Source organism: Triticum urartu, chromosome 5 (assembly GCF_003073215.2).
Source record: "Triticum urartu cultivar G1812 chromosome 5, Tu2.1, whole genome shotgun sequence".
NCBI classification, from domain to species: Eukaryota; Viridiplantae; Streptophyta; class Magnoliopsida; order Poales; family Poaceae; genus Triticum; species Triticum urartu.
Genome location: NC_053026.1, coordinates 556590231 through 556615909, shown reverse-complemented (window position 1 = coordinate 556615909; position 25679 = coordinate 556590231). Strand labels below are relative to the sequence as shown.

General features: G+C 44.0%; 2 protein-coding genes across 4 annotated transcripts; one reads left to right on the top strand and one right to left on the bottom strand.

The window, feature by feature from the left end:
- Positions 1 to 560: 560 nt before the first annotated feature.
- LOC125510667 (aspartate-semialdehyde dehydrogenase) lies at positions 561 to 3807 on the bottom strand. Its single transcript, XM_048675914.1, has 8 exons — positions 3148 to 3807; positions 2554 to 2640; positions 2434 to 2478; positions 2255 to 2350; positions 2035 to 2136; positions 1609 to 1695; positions 1204 to 1271; positions 561 to 1097 (listed from the first exon to the last, which is right to left on the bottom strand). Exons 1-8 carry the CDS (start codon positions 3700 to 3702, stop codon positions 1013 to 1015), a joined length of 1125 nt encoding a protein of 374 aa, XP_048531871.1. The 5' UTR covers positions 3703 to 3807; the 3' UTR covers positions 561 to 1012.
- A 7769-nt stretch (positions 3808 to 11576) lies between these two features.
- Positions 11577 to 16377, top strand: LOC125510666 (dual specificity protein kinase shkD-like). Of its 3 annotated transcripts, none has more exons than XM_048675912.1 (9): positions 11577 to 11641; positions 11730 to 11821; positions 11972 to 13505; positions 13598 to 13675; positions 13834 to 13986; positions 14130 to 14441; positions 14626 to 14748; positions 15395 to 15482; positions 16015 to 16377. In XM_048675912.1, exons 3-9 carry the CDS (start codon positions 12129 to 12131, stop codon positions 16173 to 16175), a joined length of 2292 nt encoding a protein of 763 aa, XP_048531869.1. In that variant the 5' UTR covers positions 11577 to 11641; positions 11730 to 11821; positions 11972 to 12128; the 3' UTR covers positions 16176 to 16377. The 3 variants fall into 3 exon arrangements, with proteins under 3 accessions (XP_048531869.1, XP_048531868.1, XP_048531870.1); XM_048675913.1 differs by having other exon boundaries at positions 11626 to 11641; positions 11958 to 13505; XM_048675911.1 differs by having other exon boundaries at positions 11586 to 11821.
- Positions 16378 to 25679: the final 9302 nt, after the last annotated feature.

Here is a 25679-nt window from a genome sequence, read left to right as displayed (position 1 = left end):
CAAATCGTTCGCAAATGCCGTCCCCTCCTCTACAACTAAAACAATAATGCTAAACATACAAAGAGTTATACGCAATTATACGCTAACTAGGATTTTTTCCATCTACTAACCAATCACAAACTTACCCCCCCCCCCCCGATTTTCAGAGGGATGGGCCGCCTTCCCACCTATTGACCAATCAAATTAACCATCTTTGTAAAACCTTGTAACTCGTTTATACGTGTAGCATTACTCCAACTAAAACTGCCACCCAAATCGTTCGCAAATGTCATCCCCTGCTGGCGAGCGTTCGCCAGCTATTGGGGTCCTTGTACGTTTTAGTTGATGTAACATGGCGCTCCTGGTGAGAACTTCTGATCTGGCCAGGCTTCTGTTCATGAATCAAACAAGGTACATGCAAGCACATGCATCGAACCACATGTGAGAGCTATTTTAGCACCTTCATCATCTAAACCGCTTCAAAATCACTGAAATCATAGCCCCCAGTTTGCATCCAATAGGTTCGGTGCAAGCTTTTGGCTCCGACACTTAGTCGTACATGGCACACAAAGCAATTCATATAGATTTCACAAGGCGCCTCTTTATTTCGGGGCTTTCAGGGCAAAGGTTACAGCGGACCTTGGTTTTGCACCTCAAAAGTTACAGCATTTAGCCCAACGATTTGTTGCATGGTACACACGTTGCCCTTCATATAGGTCCCCACAGGACGCCTCGTTATCTCGAGGGCTTTGGGGGTAAAGTTACAGCAGACCAGCTTTCAAGAAACAAACGACAAACTTGCAACAAAGACCAACCTAAGGCAAAATCCGAACAAGTGAAAAAACCTCCTTTTCTAAACTTGTGGCTGCACTTTTGTGTGCAACAGATGACTAAAGCCCGTCTTACACTTCTTCTGCTAGGTTGACAGATTACAAAAAAGACGACGACCAAAACTGGGTTGAAAGTGACTAGAGTACATCAATCCATCAATGGATAGAGCAACGTGGCACATGAGACAATGGTAAAAAGGCGGTCACTTCAGTAGCATTTCAGCAATCTGCACAGCGTTCAGCGCGGCGCCTTTACGTATCTGGTCTCCACAGACAAATAACTCCAACCTGCCATTGAGGAGCTGATTAGGTTCCGGTATACAGGAACATTTTAAGTGCAAGCGATGCATAACAAACAGATGATTACAACAGTAAGTGTAAAACGTGAGTGTACCCTCTGTTATCATCTTGTGACAAGTCCTGGCGAATCCTACCAACTGATACGTCATCTTTATCCGATACCTGAAAATTAGAGTTCTATCAGAATTAAAGAAAATCTGCTCTACTTTTCTAACAAGTAACAGGCTAGTGTAGCTTCGTGAAAGGGTGGAGTGTGCAGCATATAGTTAGTAAATAACAAATCTCCTGTCTTCTACTCCCTCCGTTTGGAATTACTTGTCTCGGAAATGGATGTATCTAGAACTAAAATACGTCTAGATACATCCATACCTACGACAAGTAATTCGGAACGGAGGGAGTAGATCACAAGGAATCTCATGAGTGGAATGTACGTGAATAAAAACAAACAAATCGCCGCTCCAAATATGTTCATCTTCAGAAAATTAAACTGCCCAATTACCTCCAGTGGTGTAGGGAAGCGGTTGGCAGCACGGTCGTCACTAATGGTAACACCAGGAGCTGCCCTCAAGATTTCTCTGGCAGTGTCCTTCAAGAACATATGCAAACAATTTCAGAATTTGAACAGCTAATACATCCTGAAGAAGAACAGAGGATCATCTAATAAGGTGTGTTCTTTATTTACATGGGACAAGAAATGGAAATTGTATTAAGTGTCAAAAGTTAATTAAATGACCTACCCAACAATGACAACAGACAAGTTCCACAAGAAACCGTTTACAATTCTACTTGCCGAAAACAAGGAAAACAAAGCCATGCTAGGCCAATAAACATATTTTTACCCAGTGACTCAGGACCTGAGATTGTAACAATTCAGGAAAGAAGTCTATGTACTAACTGATACGTAACACAATTACAGTATGCTAACCTCATCAAGTGGCTTTTCAAACTGTAGATTCACGCTTTCGGCATGCGCGCGCATCGTAGGAACCCGTATACAAGTTGCAGTTACTCTTACATCCTTGTCATTCTAGAAACAGAGCAGAGAGTTAGTATGGCATTTCTGTTTGCTCAACAGCCAACTTAAGAGAAAAGTTTGATGGAGTAATGCAAAGAACCTATGGGGCATTGATCAAGCTTCCACTTACCCAGATTTTTCTGGTCTCCTTCACCATTTTCATCTCTTCCTCATTATAGCCATTTTCAACAATAGGTGCATTATGCGAAAATATATTAAAAGCATACTGCAGAAGGAAAAATAAATTAAGCATGTCTTATGACAGTAAGAAATCAACTCAACATGCGCACAAGGTATTGAAGTTATAACCTGTTGACTGAAAATGTTACAGGTTGGTGGCTTTCCTTCCAAGACCTAAATAAAGTATACAGTGTCAGTAGCTATACTGATTTAGCACCACGAGCAAAATAGTAAGGGAGAAATGCCCACCTCTCGAGTCTGAAGTTTGAGTTCTTCCATGGCTGCAGCACCAGCACCACTTGCTGCTTGGTATGTGCTGACAACCATCCTTTTCACCTGCCACATTGACGATGAAAAGATTGCCATCAATTTATTTGGTCAGTCCAGAAATGCAACCAACAAGCATACATTTACATGACACATATCGGTACTTATACATTACAAAATACTCGACTCACAATAAAAATGATGTTAATATATGAAGCGGATCGGCACACATAAATAAGAATAACTAATCATGAAAGTCCCTATTGACAGGCTTAACATAAATCACAAAAAACTACTGTATTAAGTACTCGTATCTATCAAATTGCAATGTTCATAGCTTAAAAGGCATCACAATTAGGAGAAATGCAATGAAATATATGGAATTAAATATTCCTATGAACTATGAAGAAGCATCTCTAATTCAAAGATGAGTCTAGTCATTTTTTCAGGATTCAAATTTAAAGACTTTGGTTTTCTTTGGTCTCGGCTATCCCATTTTCCAAATTAATTTAACATTACTTTCTAGTGTGACTGTTAGAAAGCAGGGAACGAAAGGCGACATATGTGCAATGGTACCTTGGCGTGGCGATGCAGCGGCGTGACAGCCATGAGGCAGATGATGGTGGAACAGTTGGGGTTGGCCACAATAGCCCCTTTCCCGAGCCGGACGTCGGCCATGGCCTCGGGGTTAACCTCCGGGATGACGAGCGGCACGTCGGGGTCCATCCGGTAGGCGGAGCTGTTATCCACGACGACGGCGCCGCTGGCGACGGCGGCGGGCGCGTGGGCGCGGCTGATGCTCCCGCCGGCGCTGAAGAGCGCGATGTCGACCCCGTCGAAGGCCCCCGGCGCCGCGAGGTCCTGGACGGTGTAGTCCCGGCCCTCGAAGTCGATGCGCTTGCCCGCGGAGCGCTCGCTGGCGAGGAGGCGCAGGCTGCGGTAGGGGAAGTCGCGGGCGGTGATGACGCGGAGGAACTCCTGCCCCACCGCGCCGGTGGCGCCCACGATGGCCACGGAGGGCCCGTCCTCGCGGAGCGCCATGCGGACCGTGGAGGGCCGGCGGCTGGCGCGGCCCCCGAGCGGGGACGCCGCGAGGAGGTGCGGCCGGTGGACGGCTGCGGCGGCCTGCATTGCGGCGGCGGCGGCGGCGGGTTTGGCGGCCTAGGGTTTTAGGGCGGCTGGGATTTGGGTAGGTGGGTGGTGGTGGGAGGGGGATTGGGTGGGGAGGGGAGGGGATCGTGCTGGCTGGCTGCCCGTTCTGGCGTTTCGTGCTCGGGGAATGGGAATGGCCCCGAGGCCAAATTGGTGTTTGCTGCTGCCAAACGCTGGAAACAGTGTGCCGTGCCCACGGGACAGCGGGCTGCTGCTTTTGAATTTTGATGATTCGTGTTCCAACTTGGTGTTTTTCTTTTTCTTTTCAAGCTTCCAACTTGGTGTTTTGGTAGAGAGAAAAGCAAGTGACGGAACAGTTGTTCTTTGGCCATGATGAAACGCTATATATGTAGAGCCATATGTGTATGTGGCTCAAGGGGTGTGCTGTATAGACGCGAATTAAAGACGACGGAAACCAATGACCGTCGCTAAACTTGAAGCGGTTAAGAGCAACTCCAACGGGCCGACCCAAACGGACGGCGATTCCGTCCGTTTTTTGTTCGTTTGGCTCGGCCGCCCGCCCTGTTTTTCATATGGGTCAGCAGCGCGCACCCATATGTGCAGGCGTGGCCGGCTGGCCGCCCAATTTTGCATTGCATTCTCACATATGGTGAAATTCTAGCACTCTCTTGCTCTTGGGCAAATCTTTTCCTTTTCTCTCCGACAGGGTTGGGTATTGTCTTGACAATAGTGGTCCACTGAGGATAGATACCGTCACCCAGATAATACTCTTTGTCGTAGGTGTGGCCGTTGACAGTAAAGTTCACCGGTGGGCTGTTGCCTTCGCCAAGCCTAGCAAACACCGGCGAGCGCTGAAGCACGTTGATATCATTGTGTGATCCAGCCATGCCAAAGAAAGAGTGTCATATCCAGAGATCTTGAGACGTCACGGCCTCTAGTATGACAGTGCAAGCCCTGACATGTCCCTTATACTGCCCTTGCCAAGTAGAAGGGCAGTTCTTCCACTCCCAGTGCATGCAGTCTATGCTGCCAAGAATCCCCGGGAAGCCCCTGCTAGCATTCATCGCCAACAAACGGGCTGTATCTTCAGCTGTCGGCCCTCTCAAGTACTCAGGGCCAAACACAGCAATCGCAGCCTTGCAAAACTTATACAGGGACTCTAGGCATGTAGACTCGCTCATACGGACGTACTCGTCAATGAGATCACCGGGCACTCCGTATGCAAGCATTCGGATGACGGCAGTGCATTTCTGATAAGAGGAGAAACCAATCTTGCCGATGACATCCTCTTTGCACTCGAAGTAGTCATCATAACCGACCACTCCCTCTCTAATACGGTTGAAAACATGCCTACTCATACGGAACCGGCGGCAGAATTTGTGATGTTTGAACAACGGGTTTGTTGTATCAAAGTAGTCCTTCCAGAGAAGGAAATGCCCGCTCTCCCGGTTACGATTCAACGCCGGAAGGTGGCCCGGAATGGAGCCACGGAACAACGGCCACTGGTTGTTGAGGTGGTGATGGACCAACACAGCAGCCAATATCTCCTCCTCGTCGTCGGACGAATCATCGGAGTCGCAAAGGAAATTGTGGAAAAATAACTCGTCGGCGGAGTCCATTTTCGTACCTTGGCAAACTGTCGAACAGCTTGCGGACGTCGAAGAAGGAGACGGTCGGCGAGGGGAGACGCGGTGCCCACAGACCAGCTAGCTGCCCGGCCGACGTCCGACGAGCGTGTCGGTCGTCTGTGGCTGGGGCGGCGAGGCGTCTTTTTGGTCGCGGGGCGGCTGGGCGTAGGGGAAACAGCGGCGGGGAACCAGCTTGCTCCCCAGCGGCAAAACGGCGGCGACGGGCGACTGAGGGCAGGGGCGGCGTTGCTGGGCGGATGTGGAGGCGGCGGCAGCTGGAAGATTCGTCGGCAAAATGGGCGGCGGCGGCGGTGACGGAGGAGGCGGGGGCGAGGGTTGCTTGTTGGCGGGGGGAGGCCAATGTGCCACAGATGAGCGGGCCCAAGGACAGGAGTAGGCGAGCAAGCGCGCGTCCGTCGCGTGTCCGCGCCGATGCAAATCCGGCTCAAAAATGGGCCGGGAATGGGTCGCCCGCGGACGAAAAACGGACGGCCGCGAACGAAATGGGTCGCTCCATTGGAGTTGCTCTAAGCAAAGAATTATTTTACTTCCTCCATGAACTAGTAGTGTCAAAAACGCTCTCACATACTGTTGGAGGGACGGGGTATAAACAATCTTTTATTATTTATTAGTTTACAGAGAGATTAATTAATTAATTTCTAACGGGTTTGATATGTTTGGCTTTTACAATCAAATTGTTCAACCACTTGTTTACGGCGAGTTGTAAAATGCGTTTTTGTTGGGGTCACATTTTTCTAAAATCATAGGTGGAGAGGATAACCACCGAGCATTCCGGACTCATAACTTCATTTCAAAAAAGCACTAGCATTTATGGATCTTCTAAAGGATGGAGAGTAAGGGCATCTCCAACGCGGACCATGCTGACACATTTCAAATGCAATTTGAGCAAACTGAACGATTTTCATGCAAACCGGATGATTTAAACCGAAACACATTCATTCTATTTCTGACATATTTCATTAAACAAAAGCGGACATGGCAAATTTTTAACATAAACAAAAGTTAAACCTAGTATAAATCTTCGCGGACCGGGAAGTGAAGCTCCGGCCGTGAGCCCCGAGAAGTGAAGCTTCGACCATGAGCCACGGAAGTGAAGCCCCACGATGGCCATGGACGAGCCATCCTCGCGGAACGCCATGCGGACCGTGGAGGACCGCCAGCTGCCGCGGCCCCCGAGCGGGGACGCTGCAAGGAGGTGCGACCGATGGACGGCGGCGACGGCCTAGAGTTTTAGGAAGGCTGGGATTTGGGTAGGTGGGTGGTGGGAGAGGGATTGGGGAACGTGCCCAGCTGCCCGTTCTGGTTCTGGTGTTTGGTGCTGGGGGAGAGACTCTCCTGAGGCCAAATTGGTGTTTGCTGCTGCCAAACCAGAGATCGTAATGGAAAACATCGTGTCGTGCCCGCGGGGCAGCGGAATGCAATACTTTTGAATTCTGAGATCATGTTCCAACTCGGGGGTATAGTACCATTTCTTTTAGCACAATACACACGCTCATACATATGCACATACACTCACATTTTTGAACGCACGCACACACACCCCATCCCCTATGAGCATCTGCGAGAGACAGAGTCGACGCATCATCTTGAGTAAGATTTGATATGTGCCCACCCCATCCCCTATCTCTGGCTTTACAATCAAACTATTCAATCACTTTGCTTAGGGCGAGTTGTATTGGATGTGTTTCGTTATCTGCACTTTTTTTGCCTCTTTGCGTGTGTGCCTCAGCTGGGCTTGGCTGAGATAAAGCGGCCAAAAACCAGCATCTACTTATAGTTTGGTTGTCCGCATATAGGCTGGTTGCACAAGGGAACAAATATTAACCTCCCGTTTGGTTTCTTGCGTTGCATTGGGTGCACAAACTACACGGTGTTTGGTTGCAAACTGCATAAGGTACTATCACAATTTCTTACTAGTGGTGTGGATATAATTTCGGTCCTAGCTAGGAAACAAATCGCAGTTCTTCTTCTACTACTACTGTTGCTCGTCTTCTTCTTCTTCAGATCCTTGTCTGGCCTCTTTTATCCCACATTGACTGTGCCCACTTCATCCTTTTGCTCTTTCAAGCTTCGTTGTCAAATGCCTCCACGCCATGGCCAGAGCTGACAACATCGTCAGGCATCACCTCTTCCTCCCCCGACACCAGTTCAGCACAACCCCATTATAGGGTCCAGTTATACAGAATGCAACAAGTAAGAACAAACTTAATCTGAATGGGGAAAGTGTGCGGTGGATTCTGATCCAGGATCTTAAACCTATTCTTCAGAGCTCCAAATGCACTCTCAACCGTAACTCGAAGGCTAGAGTTGATGGAAATATGCCCTAGAGGCAATAATAAAATGGTTATTATTACTTTCCTAAATCATGATAAAGGTTTATTATTCATGCTATAATTATATTGACCAAGAACTTAAATACATGTGTGGATACATAAACAAATCCCGTGTCCCTAGTGAGCCTCTACTAGACTAGCTCGTTGATCAAAGATGGTTAAGGTTTCCTAACCATAGACATGAGTTGTCATTTGATAATGGGATCACATCATTAGGAGAATGATGTGATGGACAAGACACATCTGTTAGCTTAGCATATGATCGTTCAGTTTATTGCTATTGCTTTCTTAATGTCAAATACATATTCCTTCGACTATGAGATTATGCAACTCCCGGATACCGGAGGAATACCATGTGTGCTATCAAACGTCACAACGTAACTGGGTGATCATAAAGATGCTCTACAGGTATCTCCGAAGGTGTTTGTTGAGTTGGCATTGATCGAGATTAGGATTTGTCACTCCGTGTATCAGAGAGGTATCTCTGGGCCCTCTCGGTAATACACATCATAAGAAGCCTTGCAAGCAAAGTGACTAAATAGTTAGTTGCAAGATGATGTATTACGGAACGAGTAAAGAGACTTGCCGGTAACGAGATTGAACTAGGTATGAAGATACTGACGATCGAACCTCGGGCAAGTAACATACAGATGGACAAAGGGAATTACGTATGTTGTCATAACGGTTCGACCGATAAAGATCTTCGTAGAATATGTAGGAGCCAATATGGGCATCCAGGTTCCGCTATTGGTTATTGACCGGAGAGGTGTCTCGGTCATGTCTACATAATTCTCGAACTCGTAGGGTCCGCACACTTAACGTTCGTTGACGATATAGTGTTATATGAGTTATATGATTTGGTGACCGAATGTTGTTCAGAGTCGTGGATGAGATCATGGACATGACGAGGAGTCTCGAAATGGTCGAGAGGTAAAGATTGATATATAGGACGACAGTATTCGGACACCAGAATAGTTTTGGAGTGCACCGAGTAGTCATCGGATCACCGGAAGGGGTTCCGGGAGGTCTAGGGGCCTAATGGGCCAAGGAGAGGCGCATACCAGCCCACAGAGGGGCTGGCGCGCCCTCTCCCTGGCCGCCGGCCCTAAAAGAAGGAAAGGGGGGCCACCTCCTCCTGCCTTCCCCCCTTGTGGGAGAAAGGAAGGGGGGCACCTCCTCCTTCCTTCCCCTTGACGCCAAAAGAAGGAAAGGGGGCGGCCTAGGGCAAGCCCAAGTAGGATTCGGGCTTACTTGGGGCGCCCCTTGGCCTCTCCCCTCTCCTTCCCACCTATATATATATATGTGGGAGGGGCGCCTAGCACACCCAGAACAATTGCTTAGCCGTGTGCAGCGTCTCCCTCCACCGTTTACATCCTCGATCATATTTTCGTAGTGCTTAGGCGAAGCCCTGCGGAGATCACTTCATCATCACCGTCACCACGCTGTCGTGCTGCCGGAACTCATCCTCTACCTCGCCGTCTTGCTGGATCAAGAAGGCGGAGGACGTCACCGAGCTGAACGCGTGCTGAACACGGAGGTGGCGTACGTTTGGTACTCGATCGGTTGGATCGCGAAGAAGTTCGATTACATCAACTGCGTTACTAAACGCTTTCGGTTACGGTCTACGAGGGTACGTAGACACACTCTCCCCTCTCGTTGCTATGCATCTCCATGGATAGATCTTGCGTGTGCGTAGAATTTTTTTGTTTTCCATGCAACGATTCCCAACAGGAGTGTCTGGTATTAAACAATTCCTATGGAGTCCTAGGATAGTTCCTACCAGAGAACTCATTCAGATGGCACCTGGTTTTCCTCAAGGGTGGAAGAACACCTGGCCGACATGCATAGCCAGCATCTCCTAGGTAGAACTTGCCATCGGGGATATTAATGCCATCAGGTCTAGTCATGCTGTAACTTGGAATGTTAGCATCATGTGCTGGTCCTTCCCAGACAGCCAACACATATGTGAACTTCAGATCAAAGTCAACATCAGCAAGAATATTCCGACTTGTGTAGTGCTTTCTCCCCCTGTATGTTGCAGACTATGACCTGGGCACTCTAGCAGTGACTTGAGTACCATCTATTGCCCCAATGCAACCCTGAAATGGCATTACAAGATTGTGTTATGGCTATAGCATAATAATAGAAGCATGTCAAGGCATGAACTACATATTGTTAGTGCTCACCTTGAAATATGGATACCATCTTGGGCTAGTGTGAATCTTGCTAGGAGTCCGGACGGTTGGTGACCTGATCATCTTTCCTCCAAGTTACCCATGAGCATACAACACTTGCCTGAAGTACCTGGAAATGGTCTCCATTGATCTCCTGAACGTGTTGTGGATAACCCTGAACCTCTGGTTACGACCGACAACATGGAGAAACATGGCAACTTCCTCTTCCACATAGGTGTGAATGCTATCTTGTAGCAGCCCCCTACTCCTGAAGGTTTGCACAAGCCTGGCTAAAGGTGCTCTTTTCATTCTTAGTATCCACAAAGCCTTTGTTTCACTTCAGTTGTAGATGTAGTTCAGATTTGTTATCCTTTCTTGATCCCGGGTTAACATTGGAGCATAACAGATAACAGGCTTGTCACTGTGACAAACAACTCTCTTGTGGATCAACATAAGCCATGCATGAATCACAACTATCAGTGATGCTGCCTCAATTACCAGCTTCGTCTGTTCGTCCATAACCTACTCGACATCAATGGTGCGGTGACCAATGGGGAAATCGATCCTACACCTTGCCGATGGGTCCAAATTATGTGATGATTTTGACAGTTATTTTGTGCCAACATGGTAGGCTTTGTGAGATTTTACCAAATACTCCCTCCGTTCCTAAATATAGGGTGTATAGTTTTTGGCACGAAAATTAAAGAACGCACGTGGAGTGAAAATTTCACAAGTTTTGGGCGAGATTACACCTGACTAATTGACATGAGAAAATAGAGGAGTTTGCCTAATATAAGTAAATGTAATCAAATCCCTAAAAAATTATTCAAACGAGTGGTGCAACGCAAGACACCTTATATTTCGAACTTTTTCTAAAAAATCTATACACCTTATATCAAGGAACGGAGGGAGTAACATAGTACGAAAGGAATCCCAAAAAATGGCAGTGGAATCACGTATTTAATATAATAATCATCTACCGTAAAAGAATGGAGCAAAGCAGCCAAAGGAGGAGTACCATTCTTCCATTCTTAGTTAGCTAACAAAGTAACAACAAAGAAAACTACGTCGAAGATAACACAAACGATACAAAAGTGGACCTAATGGGCCAAGAAGATTTTACCGCGCTCACGCACCTCTTTTTGTCGATATTCCTCAGGTAACGCCTTTTGGAGCAAATAACATAGTACGAAAGGAATCCCAAGAGATGGAATCGCGTATTTAATGTGATAATCATCTACCGTAAAAGAATGGAGCAAAGCAGCCAAAGGAGGAGTACCATTCTTCCATTCTTAGTTAGCTAACAAAGTAACAACGAAGAAAACTATGTCCAAGATAACACAATCGATACAAAAGTGAAAGGAGAACAAATGTTGAGACTGTTAGTAAAAAAGTCATAGGTCAACCAGAAACATTACTTTTACCTGGGAAAGAAACGTTCAAGCTTTCAACCTTAGAATACCAATGCATGACAGCCACTCCTCGCCTGCAGCTGCAACATGCGTATTTGATAATAAATATGTTATCAACAACCGGAAGCCAAGTTTCAGCAGGGACGGCCCCATTTTAAAGAAGAAGAAGAAACAAAATGACAAATGCAACTGGGCTATGGGCGGCCATATAGTGACGATGGTTCATATCCTGTTGCCATTTGACAACGACAACAAAGGTTTCAGGGGCCGCCCCTTGCCCCAGGTTAAGTGGCAGCTGATGATGGAATCTTGTTCAACAGTCCACATGACAAATATTGTTAGTAATAAAACGTAGGTGTTGCAGACACCATCCACTCATTGCTTCAAAGGTGAGTCAGCAACTCACCAACTCCAATCCAACTTCCCTCAGAAACAATCTTTCTATACCTGAATCCACTCACCTGTTCGTCATATTAGTATCTCAAACAACACTGGCACCGAGGCAAAAATATGAAGCTGTTGGCAACCATGAAGTTTTGAGTCCCAGTAGAAGCCTGAACTCTCTACAGGTTAGTTACCTTTCTTCTCGTTTAATTGTGGGTTCCTTTTCTCCTGAGCTTATGTAATCTTTGCATATCTTAGTTTTAACCGCCTCAGATTCTTATAAGTTATAACACAAATAAAAGGAGAAATTTATTCTGACAGACTGTATATCCTAGGTCTATAAAGTTCTTGGTAAAATAGGACCAACGCCATGTACTGAGCTAGTTCTGACAGATTGGTGAGAAATTTCTTCTGAATTTATGCAAGAGAGAGCAAACACAAGTAGTCCATCGTTCTGATTACCGTCAAGGAGAACAGCACCACACCAGCAACATGGACTGGGTGGAACAATTTAACATTTCTGACCTGAAAGGACCAAAGAATCCGCCAACATCTGGTCCACTGAGTTTCACCAGCAGACAGCTCCCTCGAGATTACTACGATGTTAAATCAATGAAGGTAAAGCTTATCTGCAACTTCGGTGGCACTTTCTTGCCAAGGCCAAGCGACGGCGAGCTCCGGTACATCGGTGGTGACAGGCATCTGATGAAAATTAGCCGGGACATTTCTTGGCAAGAGTTGGTCAGCAAGACAACAAGGCTAATAAGGAGAGCCCACACAATAAAGTACCACCTACCAGGGGAGCAACTGAGCATGCTCATCTCCATCACCTCCGATGATGACCTCCGGCATATGATTGATGAGTGCATTGTGCTAGAGGAAAACAGAGAAATGATCAACATGTACCTCTTCTCTCGCAAGGACGATGAGCGCCACATGCGTTTCGTGGTACAAGGCTCATCCGATGCCGAGAAAGAGGCGCAGTTCATCGCTCTTGTCAATGGGATCATCACCACACCAGGTTATGAGCCGAGAGCACACAGCATCGGTAGATCCTCGGCCAATGACCTGGACCAGCTGATGTTTGGCATCGGTGTGGAAGCAGGGCCGCCGGCAGGCAGAACAGAGGAAGCTTCAGTGCCCATCAAAAGCAAGCCCTTGCAGAGTATCGCGGTACCGCCAGTGATAGCAGGTGGTCAGCTGGAGAGGACTCCCCCAAGTACCCAGAGACGGATAATCAACCAGTATTATAAGGCACAAGGTAACGAAGATAGCATGATCTCTGCAGCCAGAAAGACTAGTAAAGCTTCCCCTGGTGCATCTGCGCCTTCTGAATCCACGGTGCAGCATCAACAGACTACCACAGACACTTACAGAACTACTGGGGCACAGGAAAAAATATCACCAAGGAAACAGCTTCAGATACCATTGGACAACAGTAGTGTGACGACGCAGCCATCAAATTCACTAAGGAAGAACACTAATTTCCAGCCGCACAACAGGATGGAGATATCTGAACCTAGTCATGAATCCACTAGTCCTGGCGGCAACGTCAGTGCAAACTTGCAGTATCCGGAGAGGTCAGTTCCAACCAACAGCATCCAGAAGAACCAACCTGCAGGTCCTGCAACATCGGTACTTCCTTTTGCTTCTACACCTTTAGACAAAAGGATAAATCTGCAACCAAATACTCTTGTACGTGCTTCGAGTGATACAATACAAGAACGACCCAGCAGTCCAACAACAGATGAGCATTCATCAGAAATCACTCGATTTCGCTCGGTTGGCACTGGCATCATTAATCCTCAAATCAGAGCTCCATTGCATGAAGCTGAAGAAAATGCTGCACCATCAATCCCAGAGGCTGAGGTATGTCATCATATCTGCACCCCATGTTTCAAATGGTACAATATGATGAAAACGATTCACCGTATAACTTCTGACTTGTCTTCTACTCTCAGCTACGTGAAACCAAGAGCAGTGAAAAATCTCTGCCTGCAAATGCAGTGTTGGGCAGAGATCTTATGAGTAATGTCCAGGTTTGTAATTAACTTCACATGCAGTAGTCTGTGACATAGGAAATTTTGTGTCAGAGCGATAAGCAAGGCATTTATCAGTGAATATCATTCGCACACATTTCCTACCTTTTTCATTATACAAGGAGTTCTTCCTAAAGTTGATGTCATACAAATGGCAGATAATAAGCAACGATGACCTCGAAGATCTCCGTGAGATGGGTGCCGGAGCATTTGGAACTGTTTTTCATGGAAAATGGAGGGGAACAGATGTTGCCATTAAACGGATAAACAACAGCTGTTTTTCATACCAATCATCACAGGCAGATAAACTGGTAAGCCATACCAATTGCATCTGTTAAAAACTGGAGTAGTAGAGAGCAAACTGAACAAAACTTAATCCCTTTTAGAAAAATGCAAAGGGTTGAAAGCGAGAAATGCAGCATATATCCATCATTAAACATATAATATCATGCAGATAACAGAATTTTGGAGAGAGGCTGCTATCATCTCAAAACTTCACCATCCGAATATTCTGGCACTTTACGGGGTTGTGAATAATGGGCCAGGGGGGACATTAGCTACTGTAACAGAATTCATGGTCAATGGATCTCTGAAGAAAGTACTCAGTCGCAAGGACAAATATCTCGATTGGCGCAAGAGGGTACTTGTTGCAATGGATGCCGCCATTGGAATGGAATATTTGCACTCCAAGGACATTGTCCATTTCGATCTGAAATGCGATAACTTGCTAGTGAATGTTAAGGATCCCTCTCGTCCCATATGCAAGGTATGCCACAACACCAGTATTCAAATACCATACGTATTACCCCGCAAAAAAAATACCATATGTATTTTCTTAATTTTAAATATGAAATGCAAATGGGTGAAGCAAAATGATACACATTTATGAAATACATATGACGGACTTCTGCATATAAATGAAGGGCATAATAGAGAAATAATGACTGCAGGTTGCCGATTTTGGTTTATCAAAGATGAAACAAGCCACCATGGTTTCTGGTGGAATGAGAGGAACTCTTCCATGGATGGCCCCAGAATTGTTGACAATGAGTGGCACAAAAGTATCTGAAAAGGTATTATGATGAATCTTTTTAATGACTTGGAAGTGTGAAGGTGCTACAAATTACGAAGAACCCAAATTATAGCATTGTGTTTGTTTCACAATTTCACTTGACATTCATGCACAAAGGTTATACGACATACTTATCAGTTATATGAATGTATAACATTGTTCAAACTGTGGCATGATGCTGAAGATATTTGACCTGCTCACTGGGAGTGCTATATACTCTCTTCATATCACAAACAAGTGACTTTTTAGATACTGACACGGTCTTTGAGATATAACTTTGATCACTAATCTATAGTAGGAATATATGTACAAGACTGAAAAACATGATATTCTAGAAATGCTTTCTGAAAGATCTATACATATGATTTAAAAAAATTAAACATAGCAATTAAAATGATATTTGCAGCCAAAGTTTTAAAAGTTTGACTGAAAGCATGCCCAAAAAGTTACTTATTTGTGATATAGAGGGGATGAAAATTCACTTTAAACATGAACTAGAGCATTCCTCCTATTTGATTCATGAAAAAAAAAACTTGCAGAATTTAACACACACTGACAAAAAGATTGTAAAATTTCTAGAATATACTTAGGCCTGACATGTTCTTCTCTTTTGTATTCTCAAATATGCCAATTTTATGGTAACACAGGTCGATGTCTATTCTTTTGGCGTTGTGATGTGGGAAATTCTCACTGGTGAGGATCCATATGATGGCATGCACTATGGAGGAGTTATAGGTATGAAACAGTATGATCCTCCATCCGTAGGCTGTAGTGGTAATCTCATCTTCTGAATTCCATGGTTCTGCAATTATACCACTTGGGTTCTAAACTTGGGAACCGCACATTTAAGTCCTTAAACATGAGTATCATATACTTGTGAGTAGGGATAAGCTGAAACTACTTAAATAGCAGTTGTTGACAACTTATTTAAGCTAAATCTTGAGATCTTCTTGAAAAGAAAGGTCATGAAAGGCGAGAATGTTTGCAGGATCTATGTTAACTTCATTTAAACAAAAGAACATCATTATTCGTTAATTTCACATGATCTACACAAAGCCAAACAGTAAGTTATAGCAAAATCATATATAGTTGCTACTAGTCACCTAGGTAGTTGAATATATTCATTTATACAAGTTTAGGTGCCTGGGTGTGTAATTCTCAAGTTCAGGGAACCAGGTGGTAAATTTATATGCTAATTTAACCGAAAACATACCTTCGCTCTTCTTGAGTAAATTATTAAACATTAGTTTCCAATGGGAGTGTGCAGGGGGTATTTTGAGTGACACACTGAGGCCGCCAGTGCCCACTTCATGTAACCCGGAATGGAGGAAACTCATGGAGCAATGCTGGTCAACTGAGCCTGAGCGAAGACCTTCATTTACTGAAGTCGCAACTTGTCTTCGTTCTATGCTGCAAGCGCAAAAATGAATCTCAGTTAATATGCAAGAACTGAAGAACACCTCTCTATGCATGCTTGTGTGTGTGTCTATATATATCCTTCTTGCACATGATCTAGACAAACATGAATATTTGTTTGAGTTTCATATCTGTTTTGTTTTGAGAAAAGTGTATATTGTTGGTCCCTCAAGTTTACAAGTAGACATTGGATCCCTCATCTTTTTTCCGTCGACATTTGGTCCCTTGTGTTTCAAAATCAGACATGTTTCGTCCAGAACCAGAAAATGGAGCGGTATTGGGCTGGTATTGAAACTTTATTGTAGTCATTTTATCGAACAGCTGGCATGCATTTCCCGGGGGTAATCACACTTGCCTCATCGTCGGCGAGCTGGCCGTGGCCGCCAGCGATGTGCGCATCCTGGTGGCCCTCCTCGGCGGCGACATGACGTTGGTCGATCGGCACGCCGCCACACGCTTCGGGCCATTGCAGTAGCCGACGCGGGAGCATGCAGCACAGCGCGTACGTCATGCGCAGCAACGCCGGCCTGCTGCTCCCGACGGGCCTGGACGCGCGGGCGCCGCCACGACACGCGCCGCCTACGCGATGCCTCGCTCAGGAGCTGAACAATTCTCCTGCTCGTATGCGCCGTCTACCACCTCATTCGGCTCGCTCATTGATGCCCTGCCGCTTGTCGACGATGAGTGGCGGCGTGTGTGGTGCGAACTGGTGTAGTGCGCTTGGCCACCAGCGCAAGGTGACCGGACTTGAGCTCGGTGTTACGCCGGCGGCGTGGAGGCCGAACGCACACAAGATGTTCGACAAAATGCTGCTTATGCATCCAGAGAAATGAGATGAGTTGAGATGGGATGGCAGTAACTTGAGATGTTCTTAGGCCCAGTTCTTTTGACCTGATTATGAAGAATCAGGGTCTGGAAAATCAGAAGCTTAAAAGAACTTGATTTGATTATGTAGAATTATGAAAATCGAACCACAATCGACAGTGCAACTTAGAAGCATCGTTTTGGGTCGATTTTGGATCTCCCTCAAAAGAAAACGTTTTAATTTTTAGGGCATACCCTTTGTTTAAAGGCAAAATTACGGGCAAAATGCCCTTCCGCCCGAGAAAATGATTGGGTCGGCTCGATCGGTCTCCCCTCGCTCGATTTCCGAGAAATTAAATCTTTGGCCTCACTTTACTTCCCCATTTGATAATTTGCCCTCCTGAGAGGCTGCCGGGTGGGATCGGAGCCACTGGTAATTAAAACAACCCTGGGGCAAATCATGCAATCCCTTATAAAGTGGGGTAAATTATCCAATCCCAGCGGTGGAAGAGCTCATCCCGCCGGCCACAGCTCTCTTGCACCGCTGCCTGATGAGCCTCTCCTCCTTCGGTGTTTGTTCATCTCTCTATTCTAGTTCCCCTCTTGTACATGAAAGTTGGATAAAATGGATATATGTAGATGCTTTTTTCACGGGATGTATGTCGATGCTTAGTACATGATTTGCTTGATGGATGGATCAATGGTGCTAGGTTTTTCGTAGATGGATGGATGAATGGACCGAGCATGTAATTTTCTTTTTACTACTATAAATGCTCAATGCAACTGTAAAGGGAAGATGACTTGGTTAAAAAAACTGTGATTACTCAATGCAACTGTGAATGGTTTTTTTTGCTTCTACTATGTGCTAATTTGAATGCTATCGTCAACGGTACTTTCAACACCCAGTTTTAGTTTAAGGACATTATAGACATGTCAGCACACAAACTCATCCCGTAATCTCAGACCACCACAATCTCAGAAAAGAACTCGATGGTTGATTTTGTGAGAAGTTTCCCAAAAGTTGATTCTCGAGAATCAAAAGCTGAAAAGAATTGGGCTTACTCAAACCCGAGGACATGCCAGCCCAATACAACTTTCTTTACGGGTTTGGGTTAAACTTGTCCAGTTTTAAAATATGAGGGATGAGGGAGGTGAAGGAAATATGCCCTAGAGGCAATAATAAAGTTATTATTTATTTCCTTATATCATGATAAATGTTTACTATTCATGCTAGAATTGTATTAATCGGAAACATGATACATGTGTGAATACATAGACAAACAGAGTGTCACTAGTATGCCTCTACTTGACTAGCTCGTTGATCAAAGATGGTTATGTTTCCTAGCCATAGACAAAGAGTTGTCATCTGATTAACGGGATCACATCATTAGGAGAATGATGTGATTGACTTGACCCATTCCGTTAGCTTAGCACTTGATCGTTTAGTTTGTTGCTATTGCTTTCTTCATGACTTATCATGTTCCTATGACTATGAGATTATGCAACTCCCGTTTACCGGAGGAACACTTTGTGTACTACCAAACGTCACAACGTAACTGGGTGATTATAAAGGTGCTCTACAGGTGTCTCTGAAGGTACTTGTTGGGTTGGCGTATTTCGAGATTAGGATTTGTCACTCCGATTGTTGGAGAGGTATCTTTGGGCCCACTCGGTAATACACATCACTTAAGCCTTGCAAGCATTGCAACTAATGAGTTAGTTGCGGGATGATGTATTACGGAACGAATAAAGAGACTTGCCGGTAACGAGATTGAACTAGGTATTGAGATACCGACGATCGAATCTCAGGCAAGTAACATACCGATGACAAAGGGAACAACGTATGTTGTTATGCGGTTTGACCGATAAAGATCTTCGTAGAATATGTGGGAGCCAATATGAGCATACAGGTTCCGCTATTGGTTATTGACCGGAGACGTGTCTCGGTCATGTCTACATAGTTCTCGAACCCGTAGGGTCCGCACGCTTAAAGTTCGATGACGGTTATATTATGAGTTTATGTGTTTTGATGTACCGAAGGTAGTTCGGAGTCCCGGATGAGATCGGGGACATGATGAGAAGTCTCGAAATGGTCGATACGTAAAGATCGATATATTGGACGACTATATTCAGACATCGGAAAGGTTCCGAGTGATTCGGGTATTTATCGGAGTACCGGGGAGTTACGGGAATTCGCCGGGGAGTGTATGGGCCTTATTGGGTTAGGGGAAAGAGAGAGAGGCAGGCTGCGCGCCCCCAAGGCCTAGTCCGAATTGGACTAAGGGGGAGGGCTACGACCCCTCCTTCCTTCTCTTCTCTTTTCCCTTTCCTTCTCTCCTACTCCTACTACTTGGAAGGGCTCCTAGTTCTACTAGGAAAAGGGGAATCCTTCTCCTGGTGGGAGTAGGACTCCCCTAGGACGCGCCATAGAGAGGGCCGGCCCCTCCCCTCCTCCACTCCTTTATATACATGGCCAGGGGACACCCCATAGACACAACAATTGATATGTTGATCTTTTAGCCGTGTGTGGTGCCCCCCTCCACCATACTCCACCTCGATAATACTGTAGCGGTGCTTAGGCGAAGCCCTGCGTCGGTAGAACATCATCATCGTCACCACGCCGTCGTGCTGACGAAACTCTCCCTCAACACTCAGCTGGATCGGAGTTCAAGGGACGTCATCGGGCTGAACGTGTGCTGAACTCGGAGGTGCCGTGCGTTCGGTACTTGATCGGTCGGATCGTGAAGACGTACGACTACATCAACCGTGTTGTGTTAACGCTTCCGTTTTTGGTCTACGAGGGTATGTGGACAACACTCTCCCCTCTCGTTGCTATGCATCACCATGATCTTGCGTGTGCGTAGGTGATACGTCCATTTTGCATCATGCTTTTATATCAATATTTATCGCATTATGGACTGTTATTTCACTTTATGTCACAATACTTATGGCTATTTTCTCTTATTTTACAAGGTTTACATAAAGAGGGAGAATGCCGGCAGCTGGAATTCTGGTCTGGAAAAGGAGCAGATATTAGAGACCTATTCTGCGCAACTCCAAAAGTCCTGAAACTCCACGGAACGTCTTAAAAGAAATAAAGAAAAATACACGCCAAAGATGAAGGGCAGTGGGCCCACACCCTTCTCACGAGGGTGGGGGGCACCCCCCCTAGGGCGCGCCCCCTACCTCGTGGGCCCCCTGGTGGCTCTCCGATGCCCATCTTCTCCTATATGAGGTCTCCCGATGAGAAAAAAAATAGAGAGGAACTTTTCGGGACGAGACTCCACCGCCACGAGGCGGAACCTTGGCGGATCCAATCTAGAGCTTCGGCAGAGCTGTTCTGCCGGGGAAACTTCCCTCCGGGAGGGGGAAATCATCACCATCGTCATCACCAACGCTCCTCTCATCGGGAGAGGGCAATATCCATCAACATCTTCACCAGCACCATCTCATCTCCAAACCCTAGTTCATCTCTTGTATCTAATCCTTGTACCAAAGTCCGGGATTGGTGCTAGTAGGTTGCTAGTAGTGTTGATTACTCCTTGTAGTTGATGCTAGTTGGTTTATTTGGTGGAAGATCATATGTTCAGATCCTATATGAATATTATTACCCCTCTGATTATGAACATGAATATGCTTTGTGAGTAATTACGTTCGTTCCTGAGGACAAGGGAGAAGTCTTGCTATGAGTAGTCATGTGAATTTGGTATTCATTTGATATTTTGATAAGATGTATGTTGTCTAGCCTCCAGTGGTGTTATGTGAACGTCGACTACATAACACTTCACCATTATTTGGGCCTAGAGGAAGGCATTGAGAAGTAATAAGTAGATGATGGGTTGCTAGAGTGACAGAAGCTTAAACCCTAGTTTATGCGTTGCTTCGTAAGGGGCTGATTTGGATCCATATGTTTCATGCTATGGTTAGGTTTACCTAATACTTTTGTTGTAGTTGCGGATGCTTGCAATAGAGGTTAATCATAAGTGGGATGCTTGTTCAAGTAAGAACATCACCCAAGCACCGGTCCACCCACATATCAAATTATCAAAGTATCGAACGTGAATCATATGAACGTGATGAAAACTAGCTTGACGATATTCCCATGTGTCCTCGGGAGCGCTTTTCCTATTATAAGAGTTTGTTCCGGCTTGTCCTTTGCTACAAAAGGACTGGGCCACCTTGCTGCAATTTATTTACTTTTGTTACTTGTTGCTCGTTACAATTTATCCTATCACAAAACTATCTGTTACCACTTATTTCAGTACTTATAGAGAATACCTTGCTGAAAACCGCTTATAATTTCCTTCTGCTCCTCGTTGGGTTCGACACTCTTACTTATTGAAAGGACTACGATAGATCCCCTATACTTGTGGTTCATCAAGACTCTTTTCTGGCGCCGTTGCCGGGGAGTGTAGCGCCTTTGGTAGGTGGAATTTGGTAAGGAAAAATTTATATAGTGTGCTGAAATTTACTGTCACTTGTTACTATGGAAAGTAATTCTCTGAGGGGCTTGTTCGGGGTATCTTCACCCCGACCAGTAGAGCAAAGAGTTGCTCCTCAACCTAATGAACCTATTGAAAATGAAATTCCTTATGAGTATCCTTCGGGTATGATAGAAAAACTGCTAGCTAATCCTTTTACAGGAGATGGAACAAAGCACCCTGATGAGCACTTAATATATGTGGATGAAGTTTGTGGATTATTAAGCTTGCAGGTATACCCGATGATGTTGCTAAGAAGAAGGTCTTCCATTTATCTTTGAAGGGATACGCATTGATATGGTATAGGCTATGTGATGATATGAGATCATGGGACTATAAAAGATTGGAGCTGGAATTTCATCAAAAGTATTACCCTATGCATCTTGTTCATCGTGATCGCAATTATATATATAATTTCTAGCCTCGCGAAGGAGAAAGCATCGATCAAGCTTGGGGGAGGCTTAAATCAATGTTATATTCATGCCCCAATCATGAGCTCTCGAGAGAAATAATTATGCAAAGTTTTTATGCTCGGCTTTCTGAAAACAATCGCACCATGCTTGATACTTCTTGTGCTGGCTCTTTTATGATGAAGACTACTGAATTCAGATGGAACTTATTGGATAGAATTAAATGCAACTCTGAAGATTGGGACCTCGATGAAGGTAAAGAGTCAGGTATGACACCTAAGTTTGATTGTGTTAAATCTTTTATGGATACCGATATTTTCCGTAAGTTTAGCACTAAATATGGACTTGACTCTGAGATAGTAGCTTCTTTCTGTGAATCTTTTGCCACTTATGTTGATCTCCCTAAGGAGAAGTGGTTTAAATATCATCCTCCCATAGAAGTAAAAGTAGCTGCACCTATTAAAGTTGAAGAAAAGACTGTCACTTATAATGATCCCATTGTTCCTACTTCTTATATTGAGAAACCACCTTTCCCTGTTAGAATAAAGGATCATGCTAAAGCTTCAACTGTTGTTCGTAAAAGCAATATTAGAACTTATACACCTCCTGAGCAAGTTAAAGTAGAACCTAATATTTCTATTGTTAAAGATCTCTTGTCTGATAATATTGATGGGCATGTTATTCAGTTCGAAGGTGAAACTGCTAGAATTGCTAAACCTTGTGATAAGGATAAACATAGACCTGTGGTAGGCGTGCATGTTATTTCTGTTAAAATAGGAGATCATTGTTATCATGGCTTATGTGATATGGGTGCTAGTGCTAGTGTTATACCTCAGACTTATACAGAGAAATTAAGAATGAAATTGCACCTGTTGAGTTAGAAGACATTGATGTTACTATTAAACTTGCTAATAGAGATACTATTGCACCAATTGGAATTGTTAGAGATGTTGAAGTCTTGTGTGGGAAAACTAAATATCCTGTTGATTTTCTTGTTCTTACTTCTCCGCAAGATAGCTTTTGTCCAATTATATTTGGTAGACCCTTTTTAAATACTGTCAATGCTACCATAGACCCCACTAAGAATATTGTTACTGTTGGTTTGGATGATATGGTTCATGAGTTTAATTTCTCTAAATTTAGTAAACAACATCGTGAGGAAGAATTACCTAGTAAGGATGAAATTATTGGTCTTGCTTCTATTGCCGTACCTCCTAGTGATCCTTTAGAACATTATTTGCTAGACCATGAAAATGGTATGTTCATGAATGAAAGAAGGGAAACAGATGAAGTATTCTTTAAACAGGAACCTATTCTGCATCACAACTTGCCTGTTGAAATTTTAGGGGATCCTCCTCCACCCAAGGGTGATCCCGTGTTTGAGCTTAAACCGTTGCCTGATAATCTTAAATATGCTTATCTTGATGAAAAGAAGATATATCCTATTATTATTAGTGCTAACCTTTCAGAGCATGAAGAAGAAAGATTATTGAAAACTCTGAAGAAGCATCGTGCTGCTATTGGATATACTCTTGATGATCTTAAGGGCATTAGTCCCACTCTATGTCAACATAAAATAAATTTGGAAGCAGATGCCAAACCAGTTCATGATCCTCAACGACGTCTGAATCCTAAAATGAAAGAAGTGGTAAGAAAAGAAATACTAAATCTTTTGGAGGCAGGTATAATCTATCCCATTGCTGATAGTGAGTGGGTAAGTCCTGTCCATTATGTCCCTAAGAAGGGAGGTATTACTGTTGTTCCTAATGATAAAGATGAATTAATTCCACAAATAATTATCGCAGGTTATAGGATGGTAATTGATTTCCGCAAATTAAATAAAGCTACTAAGAAAGATCATTACCCCTTACCTTTTATTGATCAAATGCTAGAAAGATTATGCAAACATACACACTATTGCTTTCTAGATGGTTATTCTGGTTTCTCTCAAATACCTGTGTCGGCTAGAGATCAATCAAAGACTACTTTTACATGCCCTTTTGGTACTTTTGCTTATAGACGTATGCCTTTTGGTTTATGTAATGCACCTGCTACCTTTCAAAGATGCATGATGGCTATATTCTCTGACTTTTGTGAAAAGATTTGTGAGGTTTTCATGGACGACTTTTCCGTCTATGGTTCCTCTTTTGATGATTGCTTGAGCAATCTTGATCGAGTTTTGCAGAGATGTGAAGAAACTAATCTTGTCTTGAATTGGGAAAAGTGCCACTTTATGGTTAATGAAGGTATTGTCTTGGGGCACAAAGTTTCTGAAAGAGGTATTGAAGTTGATAAAGCCAAGGTTGATGCTATTGAAAAGATGTCATGTCCCAAGGACATCAAAGGTATAAGAAGTTTCCTTGGTCACGCTGGATTTTATAGGAGGTTCATTAAGGACTTCTCAAAAATTTCTCGGCCTCTGACTAATTTATTGCAAAAAAATATACCATTTGTCTTTGATGATGATTGTGTAGAAGCATTTGAAATACTTAAGAAAGCATTAGTCTCTGCACCTGTTGTTCAGCCACCTGATTGGAACCTACCCTTTGAAATTATGTGTGATGCTAGTGATTATGTTGTAGGTGCTGGTCTAGGGCAAAGAGTTGATAAGGAATTAAATGTTATTCATTATGCTAGTAAGACTCTAGACAATGCTCAAAGAAATTATGCTACTACTGAAAAAGAACTCTTAGCAGTTGTATTTGCTTGTGATAAGTTCAGATCTTATATTGTTGATTCTAAAGTAACTATTCAAACAGATCATGCTGCTATTAAATATCTTATGGAAAAGAAAGATGCTAAACCTAGACTTATTAGAGGGGTTCTCTTGCTATAAGAATTTGATTTGCATATTGTTGATAGAAAGGGAGCTGAGAACCCCGTTGCAGACAACCTGTCTAGGTTAGAAAATATTCTTGATGACCCACTACCTATTAATGATAGCTTTCCTGATGAACAATTAAATGTTATAAGTACTTCTCGTAGTACTCCATGGTATGCTGATTATGCTAATTATATTGTTGCTAAATTTATACCACCTAGCTTCACATACCAACAAAAGAAAAAGTTCTTCTATGATTTAAGACATTACTTTTGGGATGACCCACATCTTTATAAAGAAGGAGTAGATGGTGTTATTAGACGATGTGTACCTGAGCATGAACAGGAACAGATCCTACGCAAGTGTCATTCCGAGTCTTATGGAGGACACCACGCTGGAGATAGAACTGCACATAAGGTATTGCAATCTGGTTTTTATTGGCCTACTCTCTTCAAGGATGCCTGTAAGTTTGTCTTGTCTTGTGATGAATGTCAAAGAATTGGTAATATTAGTAGATGTCAAGAAATGCCTATGAATTATTCACTAGTTATTGAACCGTTTGATGTTTGGGGTTTTGATTATATGGGATCTTTTCCTGCCTCTAATGGATACACACATATTCTAGTTGCTGTTGATTACGTTACTAAGTGGGTAGAAGCTATTCCAACTAGTAGTGCTGATCATAACACTTCTATTAAAATGCTTAAAGAAGTTATTTTCCCAAGGTTTGGAGTCCCTAGATATTTAATGACTGATGGTGGTTCACACTTTATTCATGGTGCTTTCCGTAAATGCTTGCTAAATATGATGTTAATCATAGAATTGCATCTCCTTATCACCCACAGTCTAGTGGTCAAGTTGAGTTAAGCAATAGAGAGCTCAAATTAATTTTGCAAAAGACTGTTAATAGGTCTAGAAAGAATTGGTCTAAGAAACTTGATGATGCATTATGGGCTTATAGAACTGCATACAAAAATCCTATGGGTATGTCTCTGTATAA

Coding starts and splice junctions, on each gene's coding strand:
- LOC125510667 (XM_048675914.1), bottom strand. CDS start 3,702: ATGCAGGCCGCCGCAGCCGTCCACCGGCCGCACCTCCTCGCGGCGTCC. Junction 2,137..2,254: donor AGGAGACCAGAAAAATCTGG/GTAAGTGGAAGC, acceptor CTCTGTTTCTAG/AATGACAAGGATGTAAGAGT. Junction 1,272..1,608: donor GCTTCCCTACACCACTGGAG/GTAATTGGGCAG, acceptor TCTAATTTTCAG/GTATCGGATAAAGATGACGT.
- LOC125510666 (XM_048675912.1), top strand. CDS start 12,129: ATGGACTGGGTGGAACAATTTAACATTTCTGACCTGAAAGGACCAAAG. Junction 13,987..14,129: donor CATCACAGGCAGATAAACTG/GTAAGCCATACC, acceptor AATATCATGCAG/ATAACAGAATTTTGGAGAGA. Junction 15,483..16,014: donor GCACTATGGAGGAGTTATAG/GTATGAAACAGT, acceptor GGGAGTGTGCAG/GGGGTATTTTGAGTGACACA.